Source organism: Akebia trifoliata, chromosome 11, assembly GCF_017979445.1.
Source record: "Akebia trifoliata isolate Shusen 1 chromosome 11, ASM1797944v1, whole genome shotgun sequence".
Classification (NCBI taxonomy): domain Eukaryota; kingdom Viridiplantae; phylum Streptophyta; class Magnoliopsida; order Ranunculales; family Lardizabalaceae; genus Akebia; species Akebia trifoliata.
In genome coordinates this window covers 689577-715621 of record NC_141385.1, presented here as the reverse complement: position 1 = coordinate 715621, position 26045 = coordinate 689577, and the positions used below count along the sequence as shown (strand labels likewise).

General features: G+C 34.1%; 1 protein-coding gene across 1 annotated transcript; it reads right to left on the bottom strand.

Moving 5' to 3' along the window:
• Positions 1 to 522: 522 nt before the first annotated feature.
• LOC147390129 (DNA topoisomerase 1 alpha-like) lies at positions 523 to 9712 on the bottom strand. Its single transcript, XM_086458081.1, has 17 exons — positions 9608 to 9712; positions 9141 to 9195; positions 5481 to 6704; positions 5124 to 5318; positions 4753 to 4833; positions 3706 to 3765; positions 3473 to 3567; positions 3221 to 3377; positions 2963 to 3088; positions 2708 to 2788; positions 2454 to 2544; positions 2236 to 2369; positions 1834 to 1902; positions 1641 to 1730; positions 1308 to 1411; positions 1064 to 1232; positions 523 to 916 (listed from the first exon to the last, which is right to left on the bottom strand). The coding sequence occupies exons 3-17, from the start codon at positions 6651 to 6653 to the stop codon at positions 848 to 850; spliced, it is 2694 nt and encodes an 897-aa protein (XP_086314207.1). The 5' UTR covers positions 6654 to 6704; positions 9141 to 9195; positions 9608 to 9712; the 3' UTR covers positions 523 to 847.
• Between the last annotated feature and the right edge of the window lie 16333 nt (positions 9713 to 26045).

Below are 26045 nucleotides of genomic sequence, written 5' to 3'. Positions count from 1 at the left end.
AACAAACATGATTTACTCATTGAGAATAATGGCAGGCAAAGAAAACTTACAGAAACCAACCCATTACTTTCCTCCTAAAGATTATTTTATTTTAGATTATGTCATCGAAGTTTACTTTGACCATGTTTTGATTTCTTCCCTTTATATTATTTTAAACCCTTACCATCAGCATTTACTTCGACCAAACCATGCTTTGATTTCTTTCCTTAATGTATGATTTCTTCCCTTAGACATTCTTAAATCTTTTTCCAACTTTTCCTGCTAGGTGGCCTTCTTATCCCCAACCCACACCAAAAAAATGAAAAAAGTCCAGAGATTTGGTGTTTATGGTTATTGGAGCAATTATAATTTATCAAAAATCTACTTAGCAGGATTAATTAATTAAAAAAAGTAGATCACAATATGATGAATTAACAACCCAAATCAGTACAAGACCAGCTTAGTACCTTAAAATACATGCCCCAATATAAATAATTAAAAAAAAAAATAATCAGAAACCCAAGGTGAATTTTGCAAAATTGGTACAGCTGGATGAATGCATAAACACAGAGTTCGCTTTTGTGCTCAAACATTCTCAATGTCTTTAATCATCTAAAATGTTATTAACACATTTTTTGAAATTGTTTAAACAATCATCTTTTGCAAGGCTACTTACTGCCTTGGAACAGATTAGAAAGAAGAAAAAAAAAAAAAGTGGCAACCGAGCATTCTCAACCTACTATTAAGATAGTTGCAGATACAACATTGAAATTTCCGCTTGAAAATAAGAAATTAAAAAAAATTATATGGAGGGGAAAGATATGACCTGCTTTGGGCGAAATCATGGGTAAGCATAGTTACTGCAATGTCAGAATCTGAAGCTGGGATCAACATCCATTGCCCATGCAAACTTTGCCAGAAGAGACTTATTGAATATCTGCCACAAATATTGGACATAATAAGAACTATTTTGGGTATAGTGGCGCTTCTATCGCTATCTAGTCAAATAGATGCAATTATCAAGATAAGATTTTTGACACATTGATAGAGAAAAGAGTTGCTTGCAACAGAAGATAATGGTTACCTTCTCAATGGGAACTTCATGACGCTTGCACCAAGCAACTGATATCCTAGGATCGAGATAGTTTATCTTTGATGTGCCCAATGCCACAGTTTTCAGATCCTCTTTAGTCCTCATATCCCTCTCCATTTTCTCAATCTTTGCATTTGTCTGAGCAATCTTCCTCTCCAATCTGCAGATTGAATTAATTGTAAAATTATTACAAACCATACAATGGGTTCCAAGAGGGGTCACAAAGTCTTCTTACGCTTCAGGAGCCAAGTTCTTTTTTTGCTTTCCATCAGCATCCTTCAATGGAGGTTTCCCTTTCTTTGCCCTTGTCAAATCCGTTTTCAGTTCATCCACCACAGCCTACTCAAACCATGAAGAAAAAAAAATCTAAAGTAAATTGTTGAACCTAACATTTACAGCCTTCATCAAGCTGTTAGATATATTAAATTTTAAGTTAATGGTTACAATAGCTTAGGTGGTTAGGATCTCTCCTGGGTGCGGATATAAAGCATACACTTATGGGTATCATCTGTATCACTTATGTGATTGGCAGAATCAATTACATGTACAAAGTGTAGAAAAGTGTTACCTTCAACTCGTCCATCTTCTCACTCAACCTTGACATTTGTGCAGTGTGGGATTTTGAGACACTACGTTGATGGTTGCATATAATTGCAACCTGTAAAATTACAAAAGTAAAGACCATTAAGCAAACCAAAAAAATGGGTCCAGAGATTAGGTAAAAAAGGACAACACGATAACAACAACGAAACTATCATTACCTCCTTGTTTGCATGCTGATAAATGACGATTTTCTCGGCAACGTCACCAGCCTTTGTTTCGTTACTCAACTGCAAGCAGAACAGCACTCAGAATAGTACAAATGTTTCAAGCAAATAAAAGAAAACAATAGGAGATAACATGGTTCAGAAGAAAATCTTTGATTTGGTCAAAACTGGAACAAAACATTCAATGTTTTGGTCTTTCTCCTGCCCGAAAATTCCCTCAAAACAAGATTTTAAACCTTGGGAGAGAACAGGAGAATGAAAACAGAAGGGTCAAGAATCCACAAGAACAGACAAAGCAAATTCTTTTTCCTCTGCAACAAGACCCACACAACAAAATGGAGATTCCTCACAAATTATTGAGAATTATATTCCCTATCCAAATGAAAGATATCTTACCATTCCATCCAAAGTGATAGATGCATTGTATGTACGAAAAACTTTTGCTGTGAGGCCAGGCATGAGTTCCTTCAGATGAGCATTCAGTTTATTTGTATCCAACTTGTCAAAAAGATCTTCACCATCTTTTTTTCCTGAAAAAAATAAAGAGGACATATTAACGTGCACCAATCTATGCCAGAAAACAGATAAGCTGTTAACAAGGGCCATACACTCACCAGATTTGAATAGTCCTATTGCTTTATACACGGGAAGCTCAACTTCGACAGTGTTGAAGTATCTAATGGAATCTTTACCAAGGAAATCAAACTGGACAACGTGTAAATGTTAGAAACATATTTTTTTTTCCCAAGTATATGTTAGAAACATATGTTGCCATTAAAATGATAACTAAAGAGTGAGAATTATCTATTAACACCAATACTTTTGCCTAACAAGAGAGAAATTATCTGGATGTAGATCTGCACTCTACCTGCAACTGATTTGGAGGAACTAATGAGACATTTTCCACTTTCAGTGTGCAACAACCAACTGTATCAGCCTCATCATCATCCTGAAAAAAAAAAAAGGAAAATCAATTTAAAGAACACCTAGATAACTTATTAAATAAATGGTGCAAACAAACACTATGCTTTGGCTGAATAGCTGAATGGCCAACTTATACTATTAAAAAGGTGAAATAATAGAGTTTAAACAAAACTATAAACTATATATCCCTACATGTTACCTTTTCATTACCGGCCCTGAGAGCTAACTTATCAATAAGGTAAGTAGCGACTGCTATTTGCCGCTTGGAAATATCTTTACTCACGAAATCCTTTGTGTAATTTGCTCTAATATTATGTATGTAGTCCTGCATTCAAATCAGAGGATGACAGCTATTAGATGCATTGGATAACCACCAAATATGTGGATAAACAATACTCAAGAACAACCCATCACAAGTTAATAAAAGTTAATAAATGGAACCAAATTGACAGTTTACCTTCAGTAGCCTAGCCTTCTCATATTTTTCCTTGTCACTTTGCCCTTTCAAAGAACTGCTAGCTGCCAAGAAGACATACTTGAATTCTTTTGGATTGATTGGGTCATTCCAAAATGCTAACCATGTAACGGTATTGTCGTGCTTTACTTCTTTCCATCTGCAAAAGAACCAAAAGAATAGCCTTAAATCTTATTTTCCATCTCAAACAGATAATGAGTGCATGCATTCTCTGTGGAAGTTGGGATACAGAACCTTTCACCGGGGATCGGACACTCTGGAATTGGGGCATCTTTTCCGATATTTATTGTTATATCTCTTGGGCGAATGCGTCTTTTCAGCTTTCCCATCTGACAACATTAAAAAATCAATAGAAAATAAATAAGTAAACTCTCTACAGTAAGGCAAATGCTTAGCCATCAAATACGTAAGCATTTTATCATGGGCTTACTAATTATCTATCATTTGTAGACAACTTGTCATTATACCTTGGGATGCTCCCCACGACCACGGAACAGCCCAGGAGGTTCAACTCTGAAGTTTCCGACCTGAGATTGACATTATGATTTTAAAAAAGAAATAAAAAATAATAATCAGAGAATGATGAGAAAATACAAATCTATAAAAACATGAAAAAACAACACAAAATTTCAGCTAAAATGCCAATTCAGCAAAACTGAAATTGCTAAACTCACAAAAGGGCAGGCATTGCAAGGTAACATTAATTTCACAATTAACTTTGAAAATTAGAGAGACTGTCAAAACCTAATTTCCCTCAAACCAGTATGCTGGAAAAGTGATGTGAGCGTGCCTTCCCATGAATAGTCTGGACGGTTGAATGACAATGGGAAATCTAAGTTGGACACTGAAGCATTTTCTTAAGCATCTGAACTCAAAAAAAAAAAAGAAAAAAAAACAACATGCAAACTAACAAAATAACAAACTTCTGTTGTAATCACTAACTCCATCGACCACTAACCAGCCAATGAAGTTGACAAGTTTGAGATACTAGTGTTCATCATCCTCCTCAAAACCTTACCCTAGAGATTTGTGGTCCTAGTGTAGCTCAAGGAAAGCTAGTTCAGTTCAAGCCTTATTGCAGATAAAGACCTCCTGATATCTATGTGTCAACACATAAGGTATGTGACCCACTAGGCTTCCACCCATTTGAGATACTCACCCCTTGTGCATGGTCTCATGATGCTGCCAAGTCCAGGGATCTTCATCCATGAAAACCCAAATAGCAGAGATTATATTAATCATTTAAAAAGCGACGGCAGGACTTCCTAATGTTAAAAATGAAAACCTTTTCAGCTTTGATATTATAAATGAAAGAGCTTCTACAAGAATCTGTTGAAAGCTTTTGGAACAAACATTAAAACTTGCAGCACAATGGGGGGAGGGGGGGTTAGTTAAATGCCAAGGGAACACCTACTAAGAATACAGAGATACTCATAGCAGCAAATCTATTAAACACCCAAAATATTTAACAGCATAAAACACCGCACGATATATAAACAAAAGTCAAAGGTAACCTTCTCTTTGACACCATCAACAATAGCCCACATGTATTTCTCCTCTTGCTTCAATTTTTCTTCTTTTACGGCCTTCTTCTCCTGCATGAACCATGACTGTTTGGTTAAAAAATCTTGAAACTGAATACCAATATGGACCAAAATCCACTTTTGAAGAGGCAAACATGACATAATAGCTTCACTATTAAAAAAACATCCACGTTGAGAATTAAATGGGAATCAGTATCTTAAAGTGCAAAGACAAAGAAAATAAAATAATTATTTCGTATTTTACATCACTGATTAACAAGGTCATAGTTTTAAGATTTTTTTTTGGATAGAGAAATGTGCTTGCATGTGTATCAGAACTAATTAAATGCACAATAACTTACTTCTGTACTCATTTGTTTTTTCTTCTCCTTCTCCCTTTGATGCCATTCATAGATTGGGGTGAAATCACAGAGCTCAAATTTCTTAATTACATGATTTTTCCCAAGTATCGGTCTCCAATCAGTCATGAAATTTTCAATAAATTTCGGCTTGGTTGCATAGTCAGTATCTTTCATCACTGCAAACATCGTCGCAACCTGCATTTAAGAGAAGTGGAACAGATAAAAGGGTTAGATAACCTCATAATTCCAATGAAACAATACTGCCACTCCTATTGGAACATGATCATGTTGCAAGTAATGCAGGAATGAAAAAGAAAAGAAAAGTTAAGACAACACTACTGAAATCTTGAGACCCACCTCCTCTTGTTCAGGAGTCAATTGGACTGGTTGTCCATTGTAGAGCATCTTCACTCCATGAGGCTTGTATGGAGGAGGGAAAATAACACCACTGTGCACCAAAGTAGTCCATTTCTGCCCTTCACCAGAGCCGGGTGGCACTTTTGTTGATTTGGAGTACTTAGAATTCTTCATCACTTTCTTTGACTTCTTGGTTGTTTTCTTAAATGTCGAAGTTTTCTTCAATGACGAAGAAACAACTTTCAGCGTTTCTTTCTTCGCAGATTGGGACTTATTATCTGGTACAGTTAGTTTCTTCATTCTCTGGCCAATAGGAACATAATCATCATCATCATCTGTCTTTGATTCTGCTTTCACAGATGTTTGCTTAACTTTCACACTAACCGACGCATCCGAAAGTTTTGGCTTTTTAACTGCAGATTGAACTGAGGTACTGACATCACTTAGAGGTCTCTTATTCAAAACTTTATGGGACTTCACAAGTTCGCTATCCCTCTTGTTGGAACCATTCTGCAGAATTTTAGAAGCCAAAGGTTTCTCTTCATCAGAATCATACTTCTTAACAGATGATGGCCCACAAGACTTCAATTTGAACCTTGATGATATAGGAATCTCATCTTCTGAATCTTCAGAAGATTTCTTAATGTTGACCTTAGCCTTCTCTGAAACCGATGAGCTAGGATCAGGTGAACTAAGCCCCTTTGAAACACGGGGAGAGTTGCTCTTTGGCAATGTTGTAGAAGCTATGGGGAGTCTATAACTCAAGGGTTTATCGTCATCAGAATCCTCAGAATCAACATTTGGTTTAATAGGAGGCTTATTCAAAAGCTTCTTTCCCGCATCATTGACTCCTGCACTTTTTCCTGATGAATGCTTTGACTTATCAGCTATTGAAGTTGATTCCTTTAAATTTCCTATAGTAAACTTTGTTGTCGATGCCTTTGTAGATGAAACCACCTTTCTTTTATGTGAACTTGTGTTTTGACCATTTGGAGAAACTGCATCACGAGGGTGCCTCCCTGACAATCCATCATTTTGAGAGGATGGCTTCTTTATTTCTGAGTTCAACTGATTTTGCTTAGAAATGGTCTTATTCCTTTTGAAAACAATGGGTTCATCATCGTCATCACCATCATCAAAGAATTTTGGTTTGACACAGGTATCAACAGCCATTATCCCTCAGTGCAGTATGTTGGCATGTAAATCACTGTGTCATATAATGCTCTGCAAAATGTAAATTTGTGAAACCCATCACATAAAGGTAAAAAATTACAAAGTTCAACCAACTCCAAATTCATCCGGATAAATTGAAATTGTAAAAAAAACAGAAGTTTACTTGTACTAATTGAATAAAAAACTTAAGCTGACCAAGACGCAAAGTTTCTTTGTGTGGTTGGAGGTTTCTAGAAAAAATCTTACTATCGACAATATCATCATGAGAGGTTTTCCCATGCAAATTGTTGCCTGATGTGCAAAGCATATGCATCTATATATTGTTTTATCATACATTGAATAATGGGTAGTGAGATATGGTTATATTTCTTCTCTCTTTGTATTGTGCAATGCTTCCTTCTATCCCTTGGTTCATTGTCAGAGAGTTGGTTGTTTTGGGGGGAGATCATGTGTTGCTGCCAAAAGGGTCATTTGGAGCTTGATCCTATTTGCCATACAATGGATATTTGGAAGGAAAGAAATGCTCAGATTTTTTAGAATCAGGCTCAATCTACTCAGAATATCATCATATCACGATTTTGGGTCTTGGGTCTTCTCTTCTTCTAGTGTAAAAGCTTCAAAGAGTTTAAGGAGGATATTCTAGGTCATGGAGAGTGGGTTTATAATATTTCCATGTAAAGGAAGCAGAGGTCCTGAGTTCGAATCACTTCACCCCCTGTTGGCTACCACCCTGGCACTTTAAAAGGCCAAGTACACAAGGCACGTGCTGAATACCCATGTATATATATAAAAAAATTGCCATGTAATGTTGATTTTTCAGCTTAGCAATTACTTAGGTTCTTGAAATCCATTTTGGTTGGTTTTTTCAACGATTGTTGTGATTAAACTTTACTTATAAAAAACAGGAATGAAATTCATCCTTTCCCAAACAAGAGTTTTGATTTTTGAACGATTCAATTATAAGATTAGTTTTTAACCAACAATTTGCTCAAATGCAATATAACAAGAATGCAGATGTTAAGAGTCTCAAAACAAAAGCATTTAATTGGATTGTTCAAAAACCAAACCCCTTGTGAATGGATGAATTTCATTTGAGTCTTATTATAAGTCTCTTAACTGGATATAAGTTTCAACAACGGAATCAAACGTTTTAATAACTATGCCTCTGTAGTGAACCGTTAACACCACATTGCCAGTCCCAAGCCTGAATAAAAGAGGAGGGTTGCGTCAGGTTGGTAGCCAGTGTAAAAATCTGCCACCCCCAAACCTTAGCAAAATATTCTAGGAGCGCAAGGATTATATTTATTAGGAAAAAGGTCTGAGGTCTTCAAATATTGAGAAAAATCACTTCAACACAGGACTCTATCTTTTAAAAAATCTAACGCCAACCTGTGAATTCTTAATGCACAATATTGGGGAGAATTCAAATGATGGATTTCTTGATAAGGAGGGATCTTTGCACAGCCAATTGTTGCATGATGTGCTTGAGGGATGCGGAATTGGCAGATCATGTGTTAATTCATTGTAGAGTGGCTCAAGAGGTTTGGTCACATTTCTTGGGTCTTGTCGGGGTTTTGGTTTGCTGACCGACTTCAACGAGAGTCTTATTTGAATCATGGCAGTAAGTGAGCAGCTCCTTCTAAGGGATGAAAAGGGCGTTGAGGAGTATCACCCATGGTGCTATTTGTTGGGGTTTGTGGAAGGAGCGGAATGGAAGGATATTTGAAGCGAAATATTTGGACACAATGGGGTTTAATCGCGCCATTTTGGGTATTATTTTCCCATGGTCTAAATCTTTTGAGGAACTTAAAGGGGTGGGTTTTGCAGATTTTATATGTAGATGGGTTGGGTTTGTAGTATCGTGAGAGAGTGATCTTTGAGTGTACTGTTTTGCCACTGGACTGGCTATCTCAGCCGGTTTAGCTCCTTTTTATTATGAATGAAATTGTTTATTTATCAAAAAAAATCTTAATGCACAAGTTTGAAAGAAGCACTTAAGCAGATCCACCACCACCTCACGCCAAAAATAAATAAATAGACCAATGTACTCCGACTAAGGTTTTTTGAGGGGTTAGCTATGAACATGCATGTCTGTAGAACGTAACCACTTATCTAGAGTAAGACACACCCATTAAGAGTTTCAAAGTTTTGGATCTCATGCATAAAGCAGGTACCCAAATGCCCGAACTCCACATTGACGATTAGATTACCCAAAATAATGGTCATAACCATATTAGCATAAACGAATGACACGAAGTTTTCTTTGGTTCTATTGCATACACATATTATACCACCTTTGTATTATTTTTTTGAAAGATTTGGACAGATGGGTTTTGCACAAAGAGATTAACACATCATATAATAAGCAACCCATATCATAAATTTAACAAAAGTTTAGATAGAATCAAGCATTTGAGGAAACAAACAAATACACAATAGTAGAAAAGAGAACAAAATGTAATGAGATGTGCTATTAGTGTGCATTACCCGTGTCAAACGCAATCACAGCTAAACAGAAGTTATCAATAGAGAAGAAGAGACCCTGTGAGAATAAATAACAAAAAAAAAATCAAATTAGTTCAAAACTGGAGAAAATTCCAACAAAACCTAAATTTCCAAATATAACCAGCACTCAATAACATATAAATAATAAGAATTTGAGATTGATAAACAGAACCCATTTTAGAACAGAAAAATCGAAAAATAAAATAAACAAAAACAAAGCAAACAGCTAAAAGTCAATATTTGCTATTTCGTATTCTTAGAAACTTTTATCTCTCTTATAAATACCTAAAAAGGGGATAAATCAAAGCCAGAGTGAGAGTGCCAAAGATGTCTGTTTTGTGTAGATTTAGGGTTTGATTTCTATCTAATTATCTAACACCAATAAAACCTCTAACCAAAACAGATATAAAATCTGAATCAATATTTACAGAAAATTTGAAGATTTTTACCCACTATTTAGTTTTTCGAACTCTGGTTGTATTCTCTCGTTCTCCTTCTTCTTCTCTTGTTGCTTCGATCTCTGTCTCTCTCTTCTTTCTACCAAAGGAAGCCATGTATATCTTTTTGAGCAAATTGACTAAAACCTCCCTGATGTTTTGTTAAATTTACGAAGAATACAAAATTTTCAAATTGCCTAAGATTACCCTTCAAATTTCATAAAATACCAATTAGGGCGTTTGGTAGCAAGGTTCAAGTAATTTAGCTGATACTAAGCTCGGGTGCTTGTTTGACTCATGAAGTTACCCGATTTCTCGTCTGCCTCAGCCCCTTGGATGAGTCAACTCGTATCTTCCTCCGATTCAACAAGGCCATGTTTACAAACCCCCAAAGGTGATACGATTTTGGGTTCAACTTGCTTGACTATATTCCAACCTCCATGACCTCAAATTTGTCTTCTTTTTTTTATTCATGCTAGAGTGACTTCAGGAGAGGACACCTTGCATGGTGGTGCACACATGTCCATAGATGCATTTTACACTTATCTTGAAGAAACGCATCTACGGCATGTGCACGACACCACACCAAAATGTCCCCCACTAAAGTCACTCCATCATTAATCTTTTTTTTCTTTATCTAAACATAATTAGCCCTAGAGACTTGCGACAAATAATCTCCAAAGACTTTTCTGAGAAAGAAAATACTAGTCTTAAACGACGTACCAGCATCAAATGTACAATTGAAAATGAAAGATATTCATAAAGATTCCTTAGAAAAATGAATCTCTAGAGACAAAAATTACACGATCTCAATTTTAGTCTGATCCAAACATTAATTGCATTCAGTCATTCTATGTTCATAACTTCGATTGAATTACTCAAGTGGTACAATCAACATTTGATACTTTATCGATCTCTCAAAACTTCAACAAATGAACTTCAAAAAATTCTTGATTAATATTAATATGTATCTAAATTATTTTTATTTTATTCTTAGAATTAAGGTTTCAAATCAATTCTATAATTGCATAAATATTTTTAATTGCTTGCACCATCATACCATTGTTGTCCCATAACAATCTCCAATAACTTGGTATAATTTAAAAGATTATTAAAATAAAATTATAAGAAAATTGAACTTGAGACACTAATCGGTCCTTATGACACTATTTGCTATTTCTTTTTTATCTTTGGTACCTATTTGATAGAGATTTTAGAATTCTAAATCACATAAATGCATGTAAAACTTTGATCTAAAGCCCTTAGAACAAATCAACCATAAAATATAGAAAAATCACAGGGTCTAAAGTCGTGAGGAGTATATGTAAAAAATCACAATAGCAAAGATAATACAATCACACAAAACACAAGAATTTACGTGATTCGACAATATGCCTATGTCCATGGAACAAAGTAAGAACAATCACTATTTTCTCTTTTAAGTTTTACAGTCTTAGAGATCTCTATTTATATAACCGAGAGTTATCAAAATAAAAACCCCCAAAAATAGAAAATCCCTTGAGAAAATCTATTTATATAATTGAGAGTTACCAAAATAAGTAAAACTCGTAAAAATAAAAACCCCCAAAAATAGAAAATCCCTTGAAAAAATATTACACGATTACCCTTTTTATACTCTTTAAAAATTCGGAACGGGGGCTCTACCCCTGCAGCTCTGCGTAGTGCAACATAATTCAAGACATTTACACATCAGTATAGCAATAGAGTCGATACTTGATCCTTTTGAACACTTATCTCTTTGGTCACACTTCTAATTAGGATTTATTTTTTCAATATTCTTATAATTCTATTGTGATCTAACTAAATGAGTTTAAATAAAAATGCTTTGTTAATTTAGCAACTAATGGTCGTGTTGCATGAATATTACCACACCATTGGGTAATTTTAAAGAACTCATCGTGATTTTGGTTAAAATTGGAGACACCCATGTTTGCAAATTCAAAAACCCACCCAGAGTTTGGTCTTCCAACTAATAGAAAATAACAAAATTACATTGGCCTTCAAACTAATATCGAAAATCTTGATTTTTCCTAAAATCTGTTCTTCAATTAATTTCCAAAGTAAAATTTTTTATGCTAGTTATTCTCTGTCATGTTAGTAAATTTTTTTTATTGTCATTTTATTGGAAAATAAGGCATTTTGGTTCTTTATGTTAGTCTCTTATAAGAGACTGAACTCAAAACATATGTCATCACTACAAAAACACAAGAAATATATATATATATATATATATATATAGATATATATATATATATATATATATATATATATATATATATATATATATCCAATAAAAAATCAGATAAAAAAAAGTACAGCTTATTTTCACAGTAAAAGTGGTATAACAAAAACCCTTAAATAATCATAAATAATTTCTTTTTTTTTTTTAACAAAGGCAAGAAGATGAAAGTTACCTGGATGGGGTTTGAATTAGGTTCTTGAGCAAAGAATTGTCCAAAAATATGAGATATTTTGAAGGAAAAAAAAAAAATTCGAGTGAGAATCATCATTTCTGATCTTAAATTGGGTTTACAGAAATTGCGAATTTAAGACTACAGTAACAAATACTGAATCAAATTATAAACCAAATTTTAGGTATCAAGAAAATTTGTTGAAGAAAAAAGGACTACAAGTCTCATCGGTTTGTTAGATAGTTAGACCTATTTGACTAATTTTTCATCATGGATTTGGAAACTGCTTCAGTCCTCATTTAAAGCCCATGATCAAATTGGGCTAAATCCAACAAGTATTGGGTTGGAAATTCATGGGTCTAGTATTAATGGAGAGATTTAGGGTATTCTTGAAAGAATAATGAGAATAATGATGAATGCGGTCTTCGAAGGCAGTTGGATACATGGTGGCACTGTGTATCCCAATGAAAATGATCTATGGTTATATGCCCTTGCCACATCATTCGCGTACCCAACCGCGTTCCAAGACCACGTGCATTCATCATGACTCTTCTCGAAATCACAGGTCAAGCTGATTTTTATTTTTAATGATCACCAAGACGTGGACCATAAAATATTCATGGATTGGTGGGTCCAACTCCTAATGTTGCTTCCATAGTACTCTGATATATCAAATCCTGATCTTAATTATGAAGATTAAGATTGTAATAGAGTTGGATCATGTTAGATTTGCTTAGAGTTTTTTCTATTTGGGATTGTCTCTAGTTGTTCTATATAAACTCATTAGAGATCATGTGATCCAAGGTAAGAGAATCCAATTCTATTATTCTTATTTCTATGCCTACGTCCACCTCTTGGAATTTCAAGTATTATTTGCATATTTTTCCTCATTTAATTAAGTTGTCTTGTGGAAATATTAAGAGAGACTTGATTATTGTTAGTACAATGATAATCTGACGCTCTTTTTTTCTAGTCGCATAGCTTCATAATAATTCTGTATAGCTTTCGCATAATTTTCGTCGAATTGAGCTGACATCTATTATGGTTGTTCATTTTTTTTTTTTTCAAAAAATCCTCGTTCCAAAACCGTACATGAGATTTTCACCTCATATGGTTTCTCCCTTCTGTGCATAATGATAATGATCCATGAAATAAAAAAAGATTGAAATATTCTCATTATGAATTGACGACGCCCCCTTACGATCCTTGACATGACAGTTACATAATCATTAATCTTTTTCTTGTGTATCCTGAAACAAACGATCGACGATTCTGTGATGGGGGTGTTTGAAAAAACAAGTGTTAGATTATCACGAATCTTAATGTTATTATCATCTAAACAAAAGTGATAGGGCCTTCCGTTTGAACCTCACTTTTAAATGATTAATGGGAACTTACTAAGACTTTTGAGTAAGAGAAACCATGTGAGCGTTCATAGCTGAAATATAAACTTGACAAATGACAACACCAATTGCTGCAAGTGACACGACAGAAGCGCCACTCACATCACTAAAGAAGTTGAAATTTTATTGATAAGTAAGGAAGATATTATCCTTTACAATAGTTTAAATAGACTAAATAATAAAATTCAGGGACAATGACTACGAAGACCTCCTTTTTGGAAACATGTATCAAAAAGCCCCTCCTAAAAAAATATGAACTCTTTAGTACAAAATCTATCAAATATTAGTTAAAATGATTTTGAAGTGAAAATATCATAATTACCCTTTCAATTATTTTTGAAGTTTATTTAAGCTAGTTCTATGTTTTATCATTAAGGGTATGCCCTTAACTATGGTCATCTCTTGTAGATCAATTAAAAAAAAGTGTTTCTCTTAATACCAAAACTAATAATCTTTAAATCACATAGATGACAATGAGTACGATGGAAATGAGTATGATTGTCATAAAACTAATTTGTTCTATGTATATTAGATTTATTAAAATATATAAATAATTTTAAATAATTAAAATATAATTTTATAACTCGACTCGAATGTTCATTGAATTAATTCAACTCAAAAATTAGCAAGTTGACACAAGTGAATCAAATAAAATTATATTGAATTTATGAATAGTTTTTAATAAATAAAATTTTTATTTTGTTATTTTTCACAGAAAATTAATAACTAAATAAATTAGTCAAGTTTTTAATTTGACTCCCTATATTTTTATATCAAACACTTTGTAGAGTTGTTAAAAAGGTATTTCAGGTATTTTTCTTAAAAAATCTTCAAAAGATCTTTAATAATATAATATTTTATTAAGTGGGATTTAAATGGTCCATATTCTTTAGTAGGGGATTTTTCGGTATATATTCTCAATAAAGAGTCCTTCAAAGTCATTCTCCCTAAAATTTACTTAAGTTGGATCCAAAAAAGCAATCTCGAATCAGACGAGATAAAACCATCATATAACTTGATTTATAATTATTTACTAAAACATATTTACATATAAATAATCATAATATTTTTTTTTTAAATAAGAAAATTAATCACAAGAGCATTTTTAATTTAAATAATAACTATTAAAATCACAAAAAAGTAACAATTATTTCAACCAAAAAATACAAAATCCCGGTTAATTTAACTAAGTTTTACTATCTTAGTCGAGATTTTCAAAATATCGTCTAAGTCATCTCGTTTGTCATGTGAGATGGTGTGAAGAGATTGAAAGAGCAAATATTAAAACCCACAAAATCGAAACGTCCACGTACAAAAGTTACTTTAAATAAGAGTACCTTTTTTATGTTGATGTATGTCATAAATATGTGCAATGCGTTTCCCAAGGAAAATAATCTATAGTTCTAGCACATGCTATGTCCTGGAGCATATGTGAGTATTTGTCACGTCATGGAGCATAAAGAGTCTTAATTTTTTGACACCCCCTCTGACATCCTCCCCCATATTCTCTTGATGTGGCATGAGCTAGAATCATAAAATACACAACTACTTATCTTTATAGATACGTGCAATTATGCATCCAGAGGAAAATTTATGCTTCTAACACATGTCATGTCAAAAGAGTACGGGGGAGTATATCGTAAGGGGAGTCCGAAAATCATTATTTTAAAATAAAAACATATGAAAGCCCACAAGGCTTTTTTCCTTGACAAACTCTACCTCAAGGTTGTACTCTCTCATTGCAACCTCATACACACCATTTCTCAAGAGCTGTGCAGCCAAAAACTGGTAACCGAAACGAACCCAACTGTCAAAGGCATAGAGACCCAAGGGTGCAACCTCCATCTGCCAGTTGGTACTCTCTTTAATTCGATCTCCAGTGAAGTACAAATCCCTTGGACCAGAAAGAACATTGTCACTTCCCACGTGTGCTCAACACGTGTAAGATTATGGTATATCAACTCATGCATGAGCTCAGACACAATAAATACCAATATCACACCAATACGTTGGGCCCACACCTTACCCAAAATAGGCTTCGAGATAGACCGGATAGGATCTGATATGGTGGTCCTTGGGATGTTGGAAGAGATGAGGTTCCACCTTCGACCACAGAAGTCTTGGAGTGAGGTGGTGAGGTAGGGCTCATTGAACTGTGGCTCCAGTTCTAGGCCTAGTAGGGCTCGAGCTGGTGATTCACTCAAAGTGTACAATAGCTCTAGTGTGAGGTACAGATGGAGGCTGTGGAAAACCAAGAAGATGATCTGGGTCCACATATCGTATGTAGTCATATATAGAGACCAAAATATGTAGAAGTAGGGCTTTTAAAGCCACATTTAGAACTGATTTTATAGAGATTTTGATGTTTTGAGATGATTGGAGAGATGGGTCTTCTTTGGTTTTGATGGGAAGACAAGCAATGGAGATAAAGTGGAGGAGTGGTTTTGGTTGATTGGATGATGATGATGATAAAGGGCCCTGATTGAAAGAGAAGAGGAGAAGCTTGAAGTTAGCTAGCCAAGTAATGTTGATAGATGTAAAAAGTTCAAAATGGAAGGAGTGGAGATTGAGTGGGAGCATGATGACGAGGTAGAAGATAGGGAGGAGAGTGAGGAGTCTTAGTTTTCCTTTTGGGATCTTTGATACTATGAAGTAACAGTAGATTAGAGACAATAGGACCAAAACCCATACCTTTATAAAGTTCTCGATCTCACTCTCCATTCTGTCCTCTTGTCTGCTTTCTTCTTCTTCTTCCTATATTTGGAAATAATCTGTCATATATTTAACATGCCAAATGGTTGATGACCTCCTCTTTGAATTAATTGTAAATAAATGTCCTCAACAACATTTGATGATTGACACACCAAATATAGTTGTCCTTATGTATTTATATGGAGATGTTCAATAATAAATAATTTTCTAGGACTTTTACTAGCACACCAACTTTTTTTATGACACACTAACCATTTCCAATTAACTCATCTACCTGGACGGGATGCCAATAATTGTTATTTAATTTTTTTTTTTTACAGTGTTACCCTCTTTGTTTTTACTAGAAATTCATATGGAAATCCCTTCCCCCTTTCTCTCTATCAAATCTTCAAAGAAAAAGAGAGAAATGGATCAATGAATTACTTTCCTCGCAATAAAGAAAAACATTCTTAACATTTTCCCTACTTAATAAGATACTAAGCTTAACTAAGGGTTGTTTTGCTCAAATGGATTATCACATCAGCAATCCAACACCACAACCCTCTAAGTTTCTTCGAAAACCTCAAATCCAATATTTTTGTCCCCAAAAAAGATTTCGTTTGAGTTTGATCCAAGCTTTTGAAATGGATTGAACATCCATATCACTCCCAAACTTGAAATTGAAATTCAACGGTAAAAAATAACTTTTTTTGAAATTTGTTTTATCAATGTTCATATAATTTTTTCCTCTACATCCCTGAAGCATCGGATTATGTTTTTGGATGCTACTAGGTGAGCCCAAGGACCCTTAATGGGGGTGAAAGCTTGACTAACTTAGTAAGGCTAGTTGGACTCATATAAAATGCATCATTTATATATTTCAATGCAAGATCGGATGGGTCTTTATTAGATTGGGAGATGGAGATCTAAAACAAAGCTGATAAGTTATCAAATTAGATACCTATTTGGAACCCAATCCTTCTGCACCAATCAAATTTCAAATACCATCTGATCCATTGACAGGCCAACTTATAGTTATATGAATGAAAAAGGAAAATTTTAGAATTAATTGGTTTCTTAACTAATTAATCAACCCAAAGGTTTTGGTTCAATTGCAATTTTGGAACGATAAGCCGTTAATACCTATAGGTTGTGAGTTTGATAGGGTATATATGAGCATTAATTCCTCAGGGACCACGTGCAAGGGTGCACCCTTACTTACCTCATGCGTGTGATATGTAGGCATTGCATGTTCCTCAAAGCTAGTCTTTAGACAAGACCATGGTCTATGGATTGGGCAAAGTTTAGATACAACTTGATCCGCTGTCTACAAGGATAACCGGTTATAAAAAATAAAAATAAAAACTAATTAATTCCACAATATGATTTATTGGTGAGTGGCATGTGATTTGCACATGATCTACAAAGCAGTCGTGATGAATGCATGTGACTGATGTGGTAAAGACACATAACTATAGATTTTGTCATTGGGATGCATAGAAAAAAAAGATACGCGGTTCTGTGCCCTTGCCATGCCAGCTACATACCTAATCGTATACCAAATTGCATGCATTCATCATTATTCTTAACAAAATCCAATAGAATTGTGTTGCAGTGACATTGGATTTATTGCGATTCTTACATTTCTGACATGGAGGTGCACACATAATCATAGATGCTGTTTACTAGTGTCATTGTCTTTATTTTTCATTTGTGATCAAAGAGTGGGTCAAGGATCCCCAACTCTGGTGTGAGAGATTTGGGGTATTGGGGAAACGACTAATCAAGCGATTCATTTAAGTATTCCAATGCAATAGATTCAATTATTCATTCAGAAATTATGGGACTTGGAACTTACTCTTGCAGAGGAGGAGGCCATAGAGGCAAATGTAGGTATTATCATTGGGGGCTTCGATCGCACAGTTCAATTTGTCGTAGTTGTGGGATCTGATTTAAGTGCCACGTGCATTCATCTCTTTAACTAATTCATCTTGTGGGCTTGCATCTATCTAATCCTAATTTTGACCTTAAACAACTAATACAGTCTTCAATTGGCACATAACCCAAATGATCAAAATACCCATTAATTAAATTGTTCTTGTTTTTTGTTATGTACAGCATTTATTTAAGTATTTCAATTCAATATATTCAGAAATTATGGCATTTGAAACTTACTCTTGCAGAGGAGAAGGTCGTAAAGGCAAATATAGGTACTGCAGATTATAATTAGGGTGGATATCACAATTCGAGGGCACCCCCGGAATGTTATTGATGGAATCTGATTGGTTGTTGAAATCTATGAAATTGAAGGTGTGATCAGTCAAAGTCGATATTCTGTGATGTTCTATAAATTAATATCGTTTGATTTGATTCGAATAAAAAATATGGGTTGATGTGAATGGTCCATAACGTCTGCATTGTTAAGTCTTTTAGACTATATATCAAGTATCAACCAAAACTTTATGTAATTAAGACTTCTACTTTAATTTTCATATTAATAATCATTGATTTACATGCAGTTTTAATTTTAATTTAATTCAGGAATCCTGACATAGATCTTGTCGCATAGATCTCTCATTAAATCCGCTAATAATAAAAGAAAAAAAAAATTCTTTAATACATGGAAAGACCTTGGAGGAGGGATTTTTTTTTTTAAATAGTCCCTAAGATTTGGATGATAGCTTGATAGTCTATTTGGTAACTTTTTATTTCTTAATGATCCCTCATTATTGTTGAACTCACCACTTTAGTTCAACATTTTTTATTGTTGAACTCGATAATTTTTTAAAAATGTCGAATTTGATAATAAAAAGTGGTAAACTTGACATGTAAAACCCACTCATTTTTGTTTCTCAAGTTTTTCCGACTAAAATACATGGAATGATCGACTAAAAATTTGAGATAACAACTTGACTAGATCATTCAAACCAAAAGAACCATGATCGATTTTGATCTAAAACTAAAGTAAAAACTATTTTTTTTTGTACATACGTCTTCAAAATGTTTGAAAAAACACTTGAAAATGACTTTTTCTTTCTTCTTAAATTTTTCCGACAGAATAAAGTTTTCGAAACTCGATTGAAATGCCCAAAATCCCATTTTTTATTTTATGAAAACAATGAGTGTGAATGGTTGGGGCATTCAATCATGAGAAATTTGGGAAATGCATAGTTTCAGAGATTGATTAGAAAAAAAAAAGTTTTGCTAAATAGACTATTAAGAGAGGTCATAAATTTGGGAAATGCAGGGGTGTCTGTGGGTACCCACTTACTTGGAATCGAAATTGAAACCAAAAGCCCCGGTTCCAATTTTCTTCTTATTGAAACCAATTAGAGCCGAGTCTAATATGGATTCGAACCAATAGGATCTATAACCATTAGGTTCTATCTGATGGATACCCACGGGTATCCGAAATCGATTTATTTTTACATTATACATGATTTAAAGTTTTTCTATATTTTAAAAGGAACACACACGCACGCACACACATAAATAAATAATATATATATATATATATATATATATATATATATATATATATATATATATATATATATATATATAAATGGCTCATCTCTTCTTAAATTTTATTATCTGTTAAGAATAATATTTTTAATTTTTTCAAAAAAGTCATTAAATCATATTTTTAGTGGATCAAATTATAATTAAATCGATACTTTGTAAATAATATGTTAGTTTTTACAAGAATTTTTTTTTTATAATGATTTTAAAATATCTTTTCCCATTCAATTTGAAATCGATGGGTACCTATGATTTTTTATGGTTTCGATTACAGTTATTTTAAAACTTGATCAGGAACTGCCAAGAACCAAAACCAAAAAAATATAATGGTTGTGATTCTTACTTTCTTAGGAATCAATCGGAACCGACCCATTGTCACCCCTAAAACTTAGGGACTATTATGAAAAAAACTCCATACGCCAAAATCCTTTAAGTAATTAATTTTCCCTGTAATTTTCCATCTCAAACTTCTCGTTAAAAGTCGGTGCAGAGAGATTTGGGGCCTGTGTGGATACACTTCTCTGCGCAAGAGCAAAAGCTCAATCACTCCCCGCAAGAGCAAAAAACGTCTCCGCGGAAGAGCAGGTCCTTGGAGCTTCTCAACAAAGAGCAAAAAACGTCTCCCCGCAAGAGCAAAAACCTCTCCGCGCAAAAGCAAAAATCTATCCAAACGTTTGCTAGCTCCCCGCAGGAGCAAAAGTCGTCAAGAAGCTCTATCCAAACGCAGGCTTGATTTCTTATTGAACGTTCATTTTCAAAGTATAAAGTTGATGGCATCAATTGTTTGAATTGCGAGTAACGTGATGGAAGCGTCACTTACATTCACATAACCAAAGAAGTACTACATTCACTTACATTCTTATTATTTGACTCTATTATATATTACTACTGTGCTTACCGAGATAATAAATTTACTTAAGTTGGATCAGAAAAATCCATGTATTAATGCAATTTTTTATCATGGACTTGAAACCTATCTCGATAGTTTAAATCTTATAGATTAATGTTAGAGTGACCTCAATGGGGGACACATGAAAAACATCTTGACGTGGTGGCACACACATATCCGTAGATTTGTTTTACATATCTATGGATATGCGCTTGCCACCATGTCAAGGTGCCCCCACTGAAATCACTCTAGCATGACTCAATCTAATAAAACAAAATTTCTTCAACTAAGATGATATTTAGTCTTCATGGACCACTAAGAGGTGGGTCAGATATTCATGGCAAGCGGGTCCAAAGCTTAATGTGTTCTGCCATTTTTCTTGGGTTTGGGTCTCATCCAATTGGAAGTTCAGGGAACTTATTTATGTTTTTCCTCCTTGCGGAAATTTTAGGAAGTTTTGATTGTTAAACGAAAGCAAAAGCCAACTACATTTGGGCCATCAGTCTTAAATGATAAACTCATTTTCTTATACATACATATTTTATACATACTTAAATAGGGTTAGGTGAGACTAGCTTTAATACTTACATGTATTAAAGCAATTTTTCATCATGGATTAGAAACCTATCTCGATAATTTAAAATCCAATAGATTAATGCTGGAGTGACCTCAACGGAGGACACACGGGAGACATCTTGACTTGGTAGCGCGTGCATGCCCGTAGATGCATTTTACGAATCTACGGATATGTGCGTGCCACCAAGTCAAAGTGCCTCCACTAAAATCACTCTAGCACCGACTCTGTATCCAATAACACAAAATTTCTTCAACTATGATGATTTTTAGTCTTCATGGATCACTAAGAGGTGGGTCCGAAACTTAATGTGTTGTGCCATTCTTCTTGGGTTTGGGTCTCATCCAATTAAAATTTCAGGGAACTTGTTTATGTTTTTCCTCCTTGTGGAAATTTTAGAGAGTTTTGATTGTTAAACGAATGCAAAAGCTAACAACATTTGGGCCATCAGTCTTAAATGATAAACTCATTTTCTTATACATACATATAATATAAATACTTAAATAGGGTAAGGGTACGACTAGTTTTCTCATCCTTCTCCAATCTCTTCCTCTTAGAATCTTGCACAGTAATAAAAATGGCCTCGAAAACATTTGCTGTTTTGGGGTTTCTGTTGGTCATTATGATAATCTCATATTCAGGAGTGGTAGCAAGGGAACTTATTGAGACAGTCAAGGTTGAGAAAATGAGTAAGTTTTTGCTTTTTTGTAATCCATCTCCTCCCCCTTTTTTTTTTCTTCGTTTTTCCTTAACTCTCCAAGGGATGGCAATGATTCCTATGTGTCATATTGAGGTAAGGGTAAAATTTACCGAACAAGAGTTGTGATTTTTTTCCTCGAATACAAAACTGCATGCAGGTTGGGGGGAGTCAGAAAATCATTATTCATTTAACAATCGTGTCCAAACCTTTGTAATTTGAATCGAAAATGACCCATTTGTAAAACAACCAACACAACATGACCCATGTAACTCATTTAATAAACAAATTGGACTTGTGTCATCCTCAATTTGACACACATAACTCATGAACAATTCACAATTATAACCTGCTTAAATTGAAAAAATATCTTAAAATAGAAAATTTCTAGAACCCCCTTAAATAGTTGTTGATATTTGAAATACCTCTTATGTTTCATGATTTAAATGGGTTATATACATGTCAACACGATTAAGACAAACAACATTTAGGTTCAACCTAGGGCTGAAACTTGGATGGGCCAAACCTGAACCTGATGAGTTCAATCCAACCTTAGGTCAGGTTTGGACAGAGTTAGCTAGGGTTTGGGCAAAATTTTTTTTTTACCAATCTAAACTGGGTTGGGTTTGGGCATAGATAGGTTACCTGATTTGCATGAACCAAAACTTAATGTGATTATAGTTTAAAAAATATTTTTAAATATCCTTGTTTCTTTCACATTACAAATTCACCTTCAAACTCTACTTAATCATTATCTTTTTCTTAACATTTGCTTTTATTTTCATGTATGCGAATTTGAAAATATATTTTTAAGATAAATAATTGTAAATTTTCTATTTTTTTTACATACCACTTATCTTATATATGTCATTATCATTACTATCTATCGAATAATAATGAGAAATGAGCCAACACGACCAACCTGACTTGGGTAGGGCATGGGTTGAACATTTCATGACAGGTCATGTTGGGCACACGCATGTTTGTCAAGTGCGGGTTGGGCGTGGGTTGATCTTCAACCCAACCCAACCCAACCCACCCGAGTTGCAGCCCTAATTCAACCCAAACCTACAAACTTCGTGTCTTTTTTGAGTTGTGTTAATAATTGTTACCTCTGGAGGGTTTGTATGATTGCAAAAGAAACATTTTAAAGGAAAAATCTATTCCTCAGTACAAACGTCAAACAATTTTCTTTTCTGTAAAAATAAATTCTAGTGTTGGATTACACCTACAAAAATGTCAAAAAGGGAGTTGGGTCTAGTTTGTGGAGGGGGTAATTGTGATAGAATAACACTAGGACATGATAAAATCATTTTCCTAGGAGATTTGGTAGAAAACTATTACTCTCTTAAGAGAGGAAATATTTTCCCACAAAAAAATATTTTCCCAAAAATATGCATAATCATATACAGGAAAATGTTATTCACGTGGTTTTGGGAACGCGGTCGGTACGTGGCAAGGGCGCAGAATCACAGATATTTTTCCTATGTATCCCGAAGAAAAATAATCTATGGTTCCATGTCCTTGCAACGCAAGCTGCGTACCCAAAACCGCATGCATTCATGTCTTTAATTAATTCGTTTTGTGGGCTTGCATCTATATCTAAGCCTAATTTTGACCCTAAACAATTAATACAGTCTTCAATTGGCACATAACCCAAATGACCAAAATACTCATTAATTAAATTGTTCTTGTTTTTATTATGTACATCATTTATTTAAGTATTTCAATGCAGTATATTCCGAAATTATGGCATTTGGATCTTACTCTTGCAGAAGAGAAGGCCGTAGAGTCAAATGTAGATCAGTATAATTGGGGGCCTGGACCGCACAGTCCGCATCCACGTCCACGTCCGTATCCACATCCGCATCCACATCCACGTCCGCATCCTCCTCCGTGTTGTTGATGGGATCTGATTGGTTGTTGAAATATATATATGAAATTGAAGGTGATCAGTCAAAGTCAATATTCTGTGTTGTTCTATAAATATCATTTGCTTTGATTCGAATAAAAAATATGGGTTGATGTGAATGATCCACAATGTCTGCATTGTAAGTCTTCCAGACTACGTATCAAGTATCAACCAAAACTTTATGTAATTAAGACTTCTACTTTAGTTTTTATATTTAATCTTAAATTAGTTTCTAAACACCTTTTTATTATGGTACTGTTAATATATTATTATCGATTTTCTTGCAGTTTCAATTTTAATTTAATTTAATTCTAGAATACTGATACAAGGGATTATTAGGGTACTTCATACATACCGATCTCTATTTGATCAAATAATGCTGAGGTGACCTCAAGATTGTACCTCATATCGCAGATCTTGAATCGGTAGTGCCTGAGAAGTGGGAACCATAAATGTTTATCGTTCGTTTAAATGCGTTAAAAAGCATTTATGGCCCCTACACACTTTCACGTTAGGATGTGCGATATGAGGTACAATTTCAAGTCATCCAATATGACTCGACCTATTTTGGCAAGAATTTGAGATGGAATAATGTTGAAGTGACCTTGCGAGTGTCATTAGCGGTAGATATAATTTTGAAAAAATTACTTGAAAGACCCTGATGGAGGGATTCCGTTCTAAATAGTTCCTAAGATTTGGACTGTAACTTGATTGTTCATGCAGTAAACTTTTTATTTCTTTATAGTCCTTCATTATTGACGAACTCACAACTTTTTATTTATTGTAGAACTCACGATTTTTGGTGTCGAGTTCACCATTTTTTATTGTTGAGTTCCACATTTTGTATAGTTGAACTCAACAATCCTTAAAAAATGTCGAATTCGACAATAAAAGGTGGTGAACTTAACATTGGTAAAACTCACTTATTTTTCATTTCTTGAGTTTTTCTGACTAAAATACATGGAAATCAGAGTTTGGTTGTTAGAAAATTTTAGAGAAAAATTTCTCAATAGAATCAAATTAAAGTTACATTACAATACATGAACCAACTGAACAATGGGTCTAAGCCATATAAATAAATAAGTTTAACAAAGCAATTTTGGAGATTTGATTTAATTAGTGCTGCTTAGTTTGTGTTGGGAGAACTTTCTCCTTGATTAGATCTTTGTTTGGAGGTTCGACCAAGAAAGAACTTTCAGTTGGGAGCATTTATAATTAAGATTCTCTCTAACATTTAGCCTTCAGGACTAGATGTCAAAAGAACGCCACCTTTTCTCTCTCTCTCTCTCTCTATATCTATATATAAAGTTTTTCAATTTTTCATATAAACAAAATATTGGAGGTTGAAATTGCTCATAAGAATTTGATTTTTAATTTTTTTTTTTAAAGTCATTAAATCATATTTTTAATGGATCAAATTATAATTAAATCAATATTTTGTAGATAATATGTTAGTTTTTAGAAGAATTTTTTTATAATGAATTTAAAATATATTTTCCTATTCGATTTGGAACCGAAGGGTACCTATGATTTTTGACGGTTTTGATTACACTTATTTTAAAACTCAATTTGGAACCGTCGAGAATCAAAACCAAAAAATATAATGGCTGTGATTCTTACTTTCTTAGGAACTAAGTGGAACCCACCCATTGTCACCCCTAAAACTTAGGGACTATTATGAAAAAACTCCCTCCGCCAAAATCCTGTAAGTAATTTTTCCTATAATTTTCCATCTCATAGGTCTCGTTAAAAGTGGGTGTAGAGAGATTTGATTCCTTATTGAACGTTCATTTTCGAAGTATAAAGTTGATGGCATCAATTGTTTGAATTGCGAGTAACGTGGTAGAAGCGTCACTTACATTCACATAACTAAAGAAGTATTACATTCTTATTATTTGACTCTATTTTGTATTACTACTGTGCTTACCTGAGATAATAAATTTACTTAAGTTGGATCCTAGAAAAATCCTTGTACTAAAGTAATTTTTCATCATGGAGTTGAAACCTATCTTGATAGTTCAAAATCCAATAGATTAATGCTGGAGTGACCTATGAATCTACGGATATGCGCGTGCCACCACGTCAAGGTTTCCCCCGCTAGAATCACTCTAGCACGTCTCAATCCAGTAACACAAAATTTCTTCAACTAAGATGAATTTTAGTCTTCATGGATCATAAGAGGTGGGCCAGATATTCATGGCAATTGGGTCCAAATCTTAATGTGTTGTGCCATTCTTCTTGGGTTTGGGTCTCATCCAATTGGAATTTCAGGCAACTTCTTTATGTTTTTCCTCCTTGTAGAAATTTTAGGGAGTTTTGATTGTCAAACG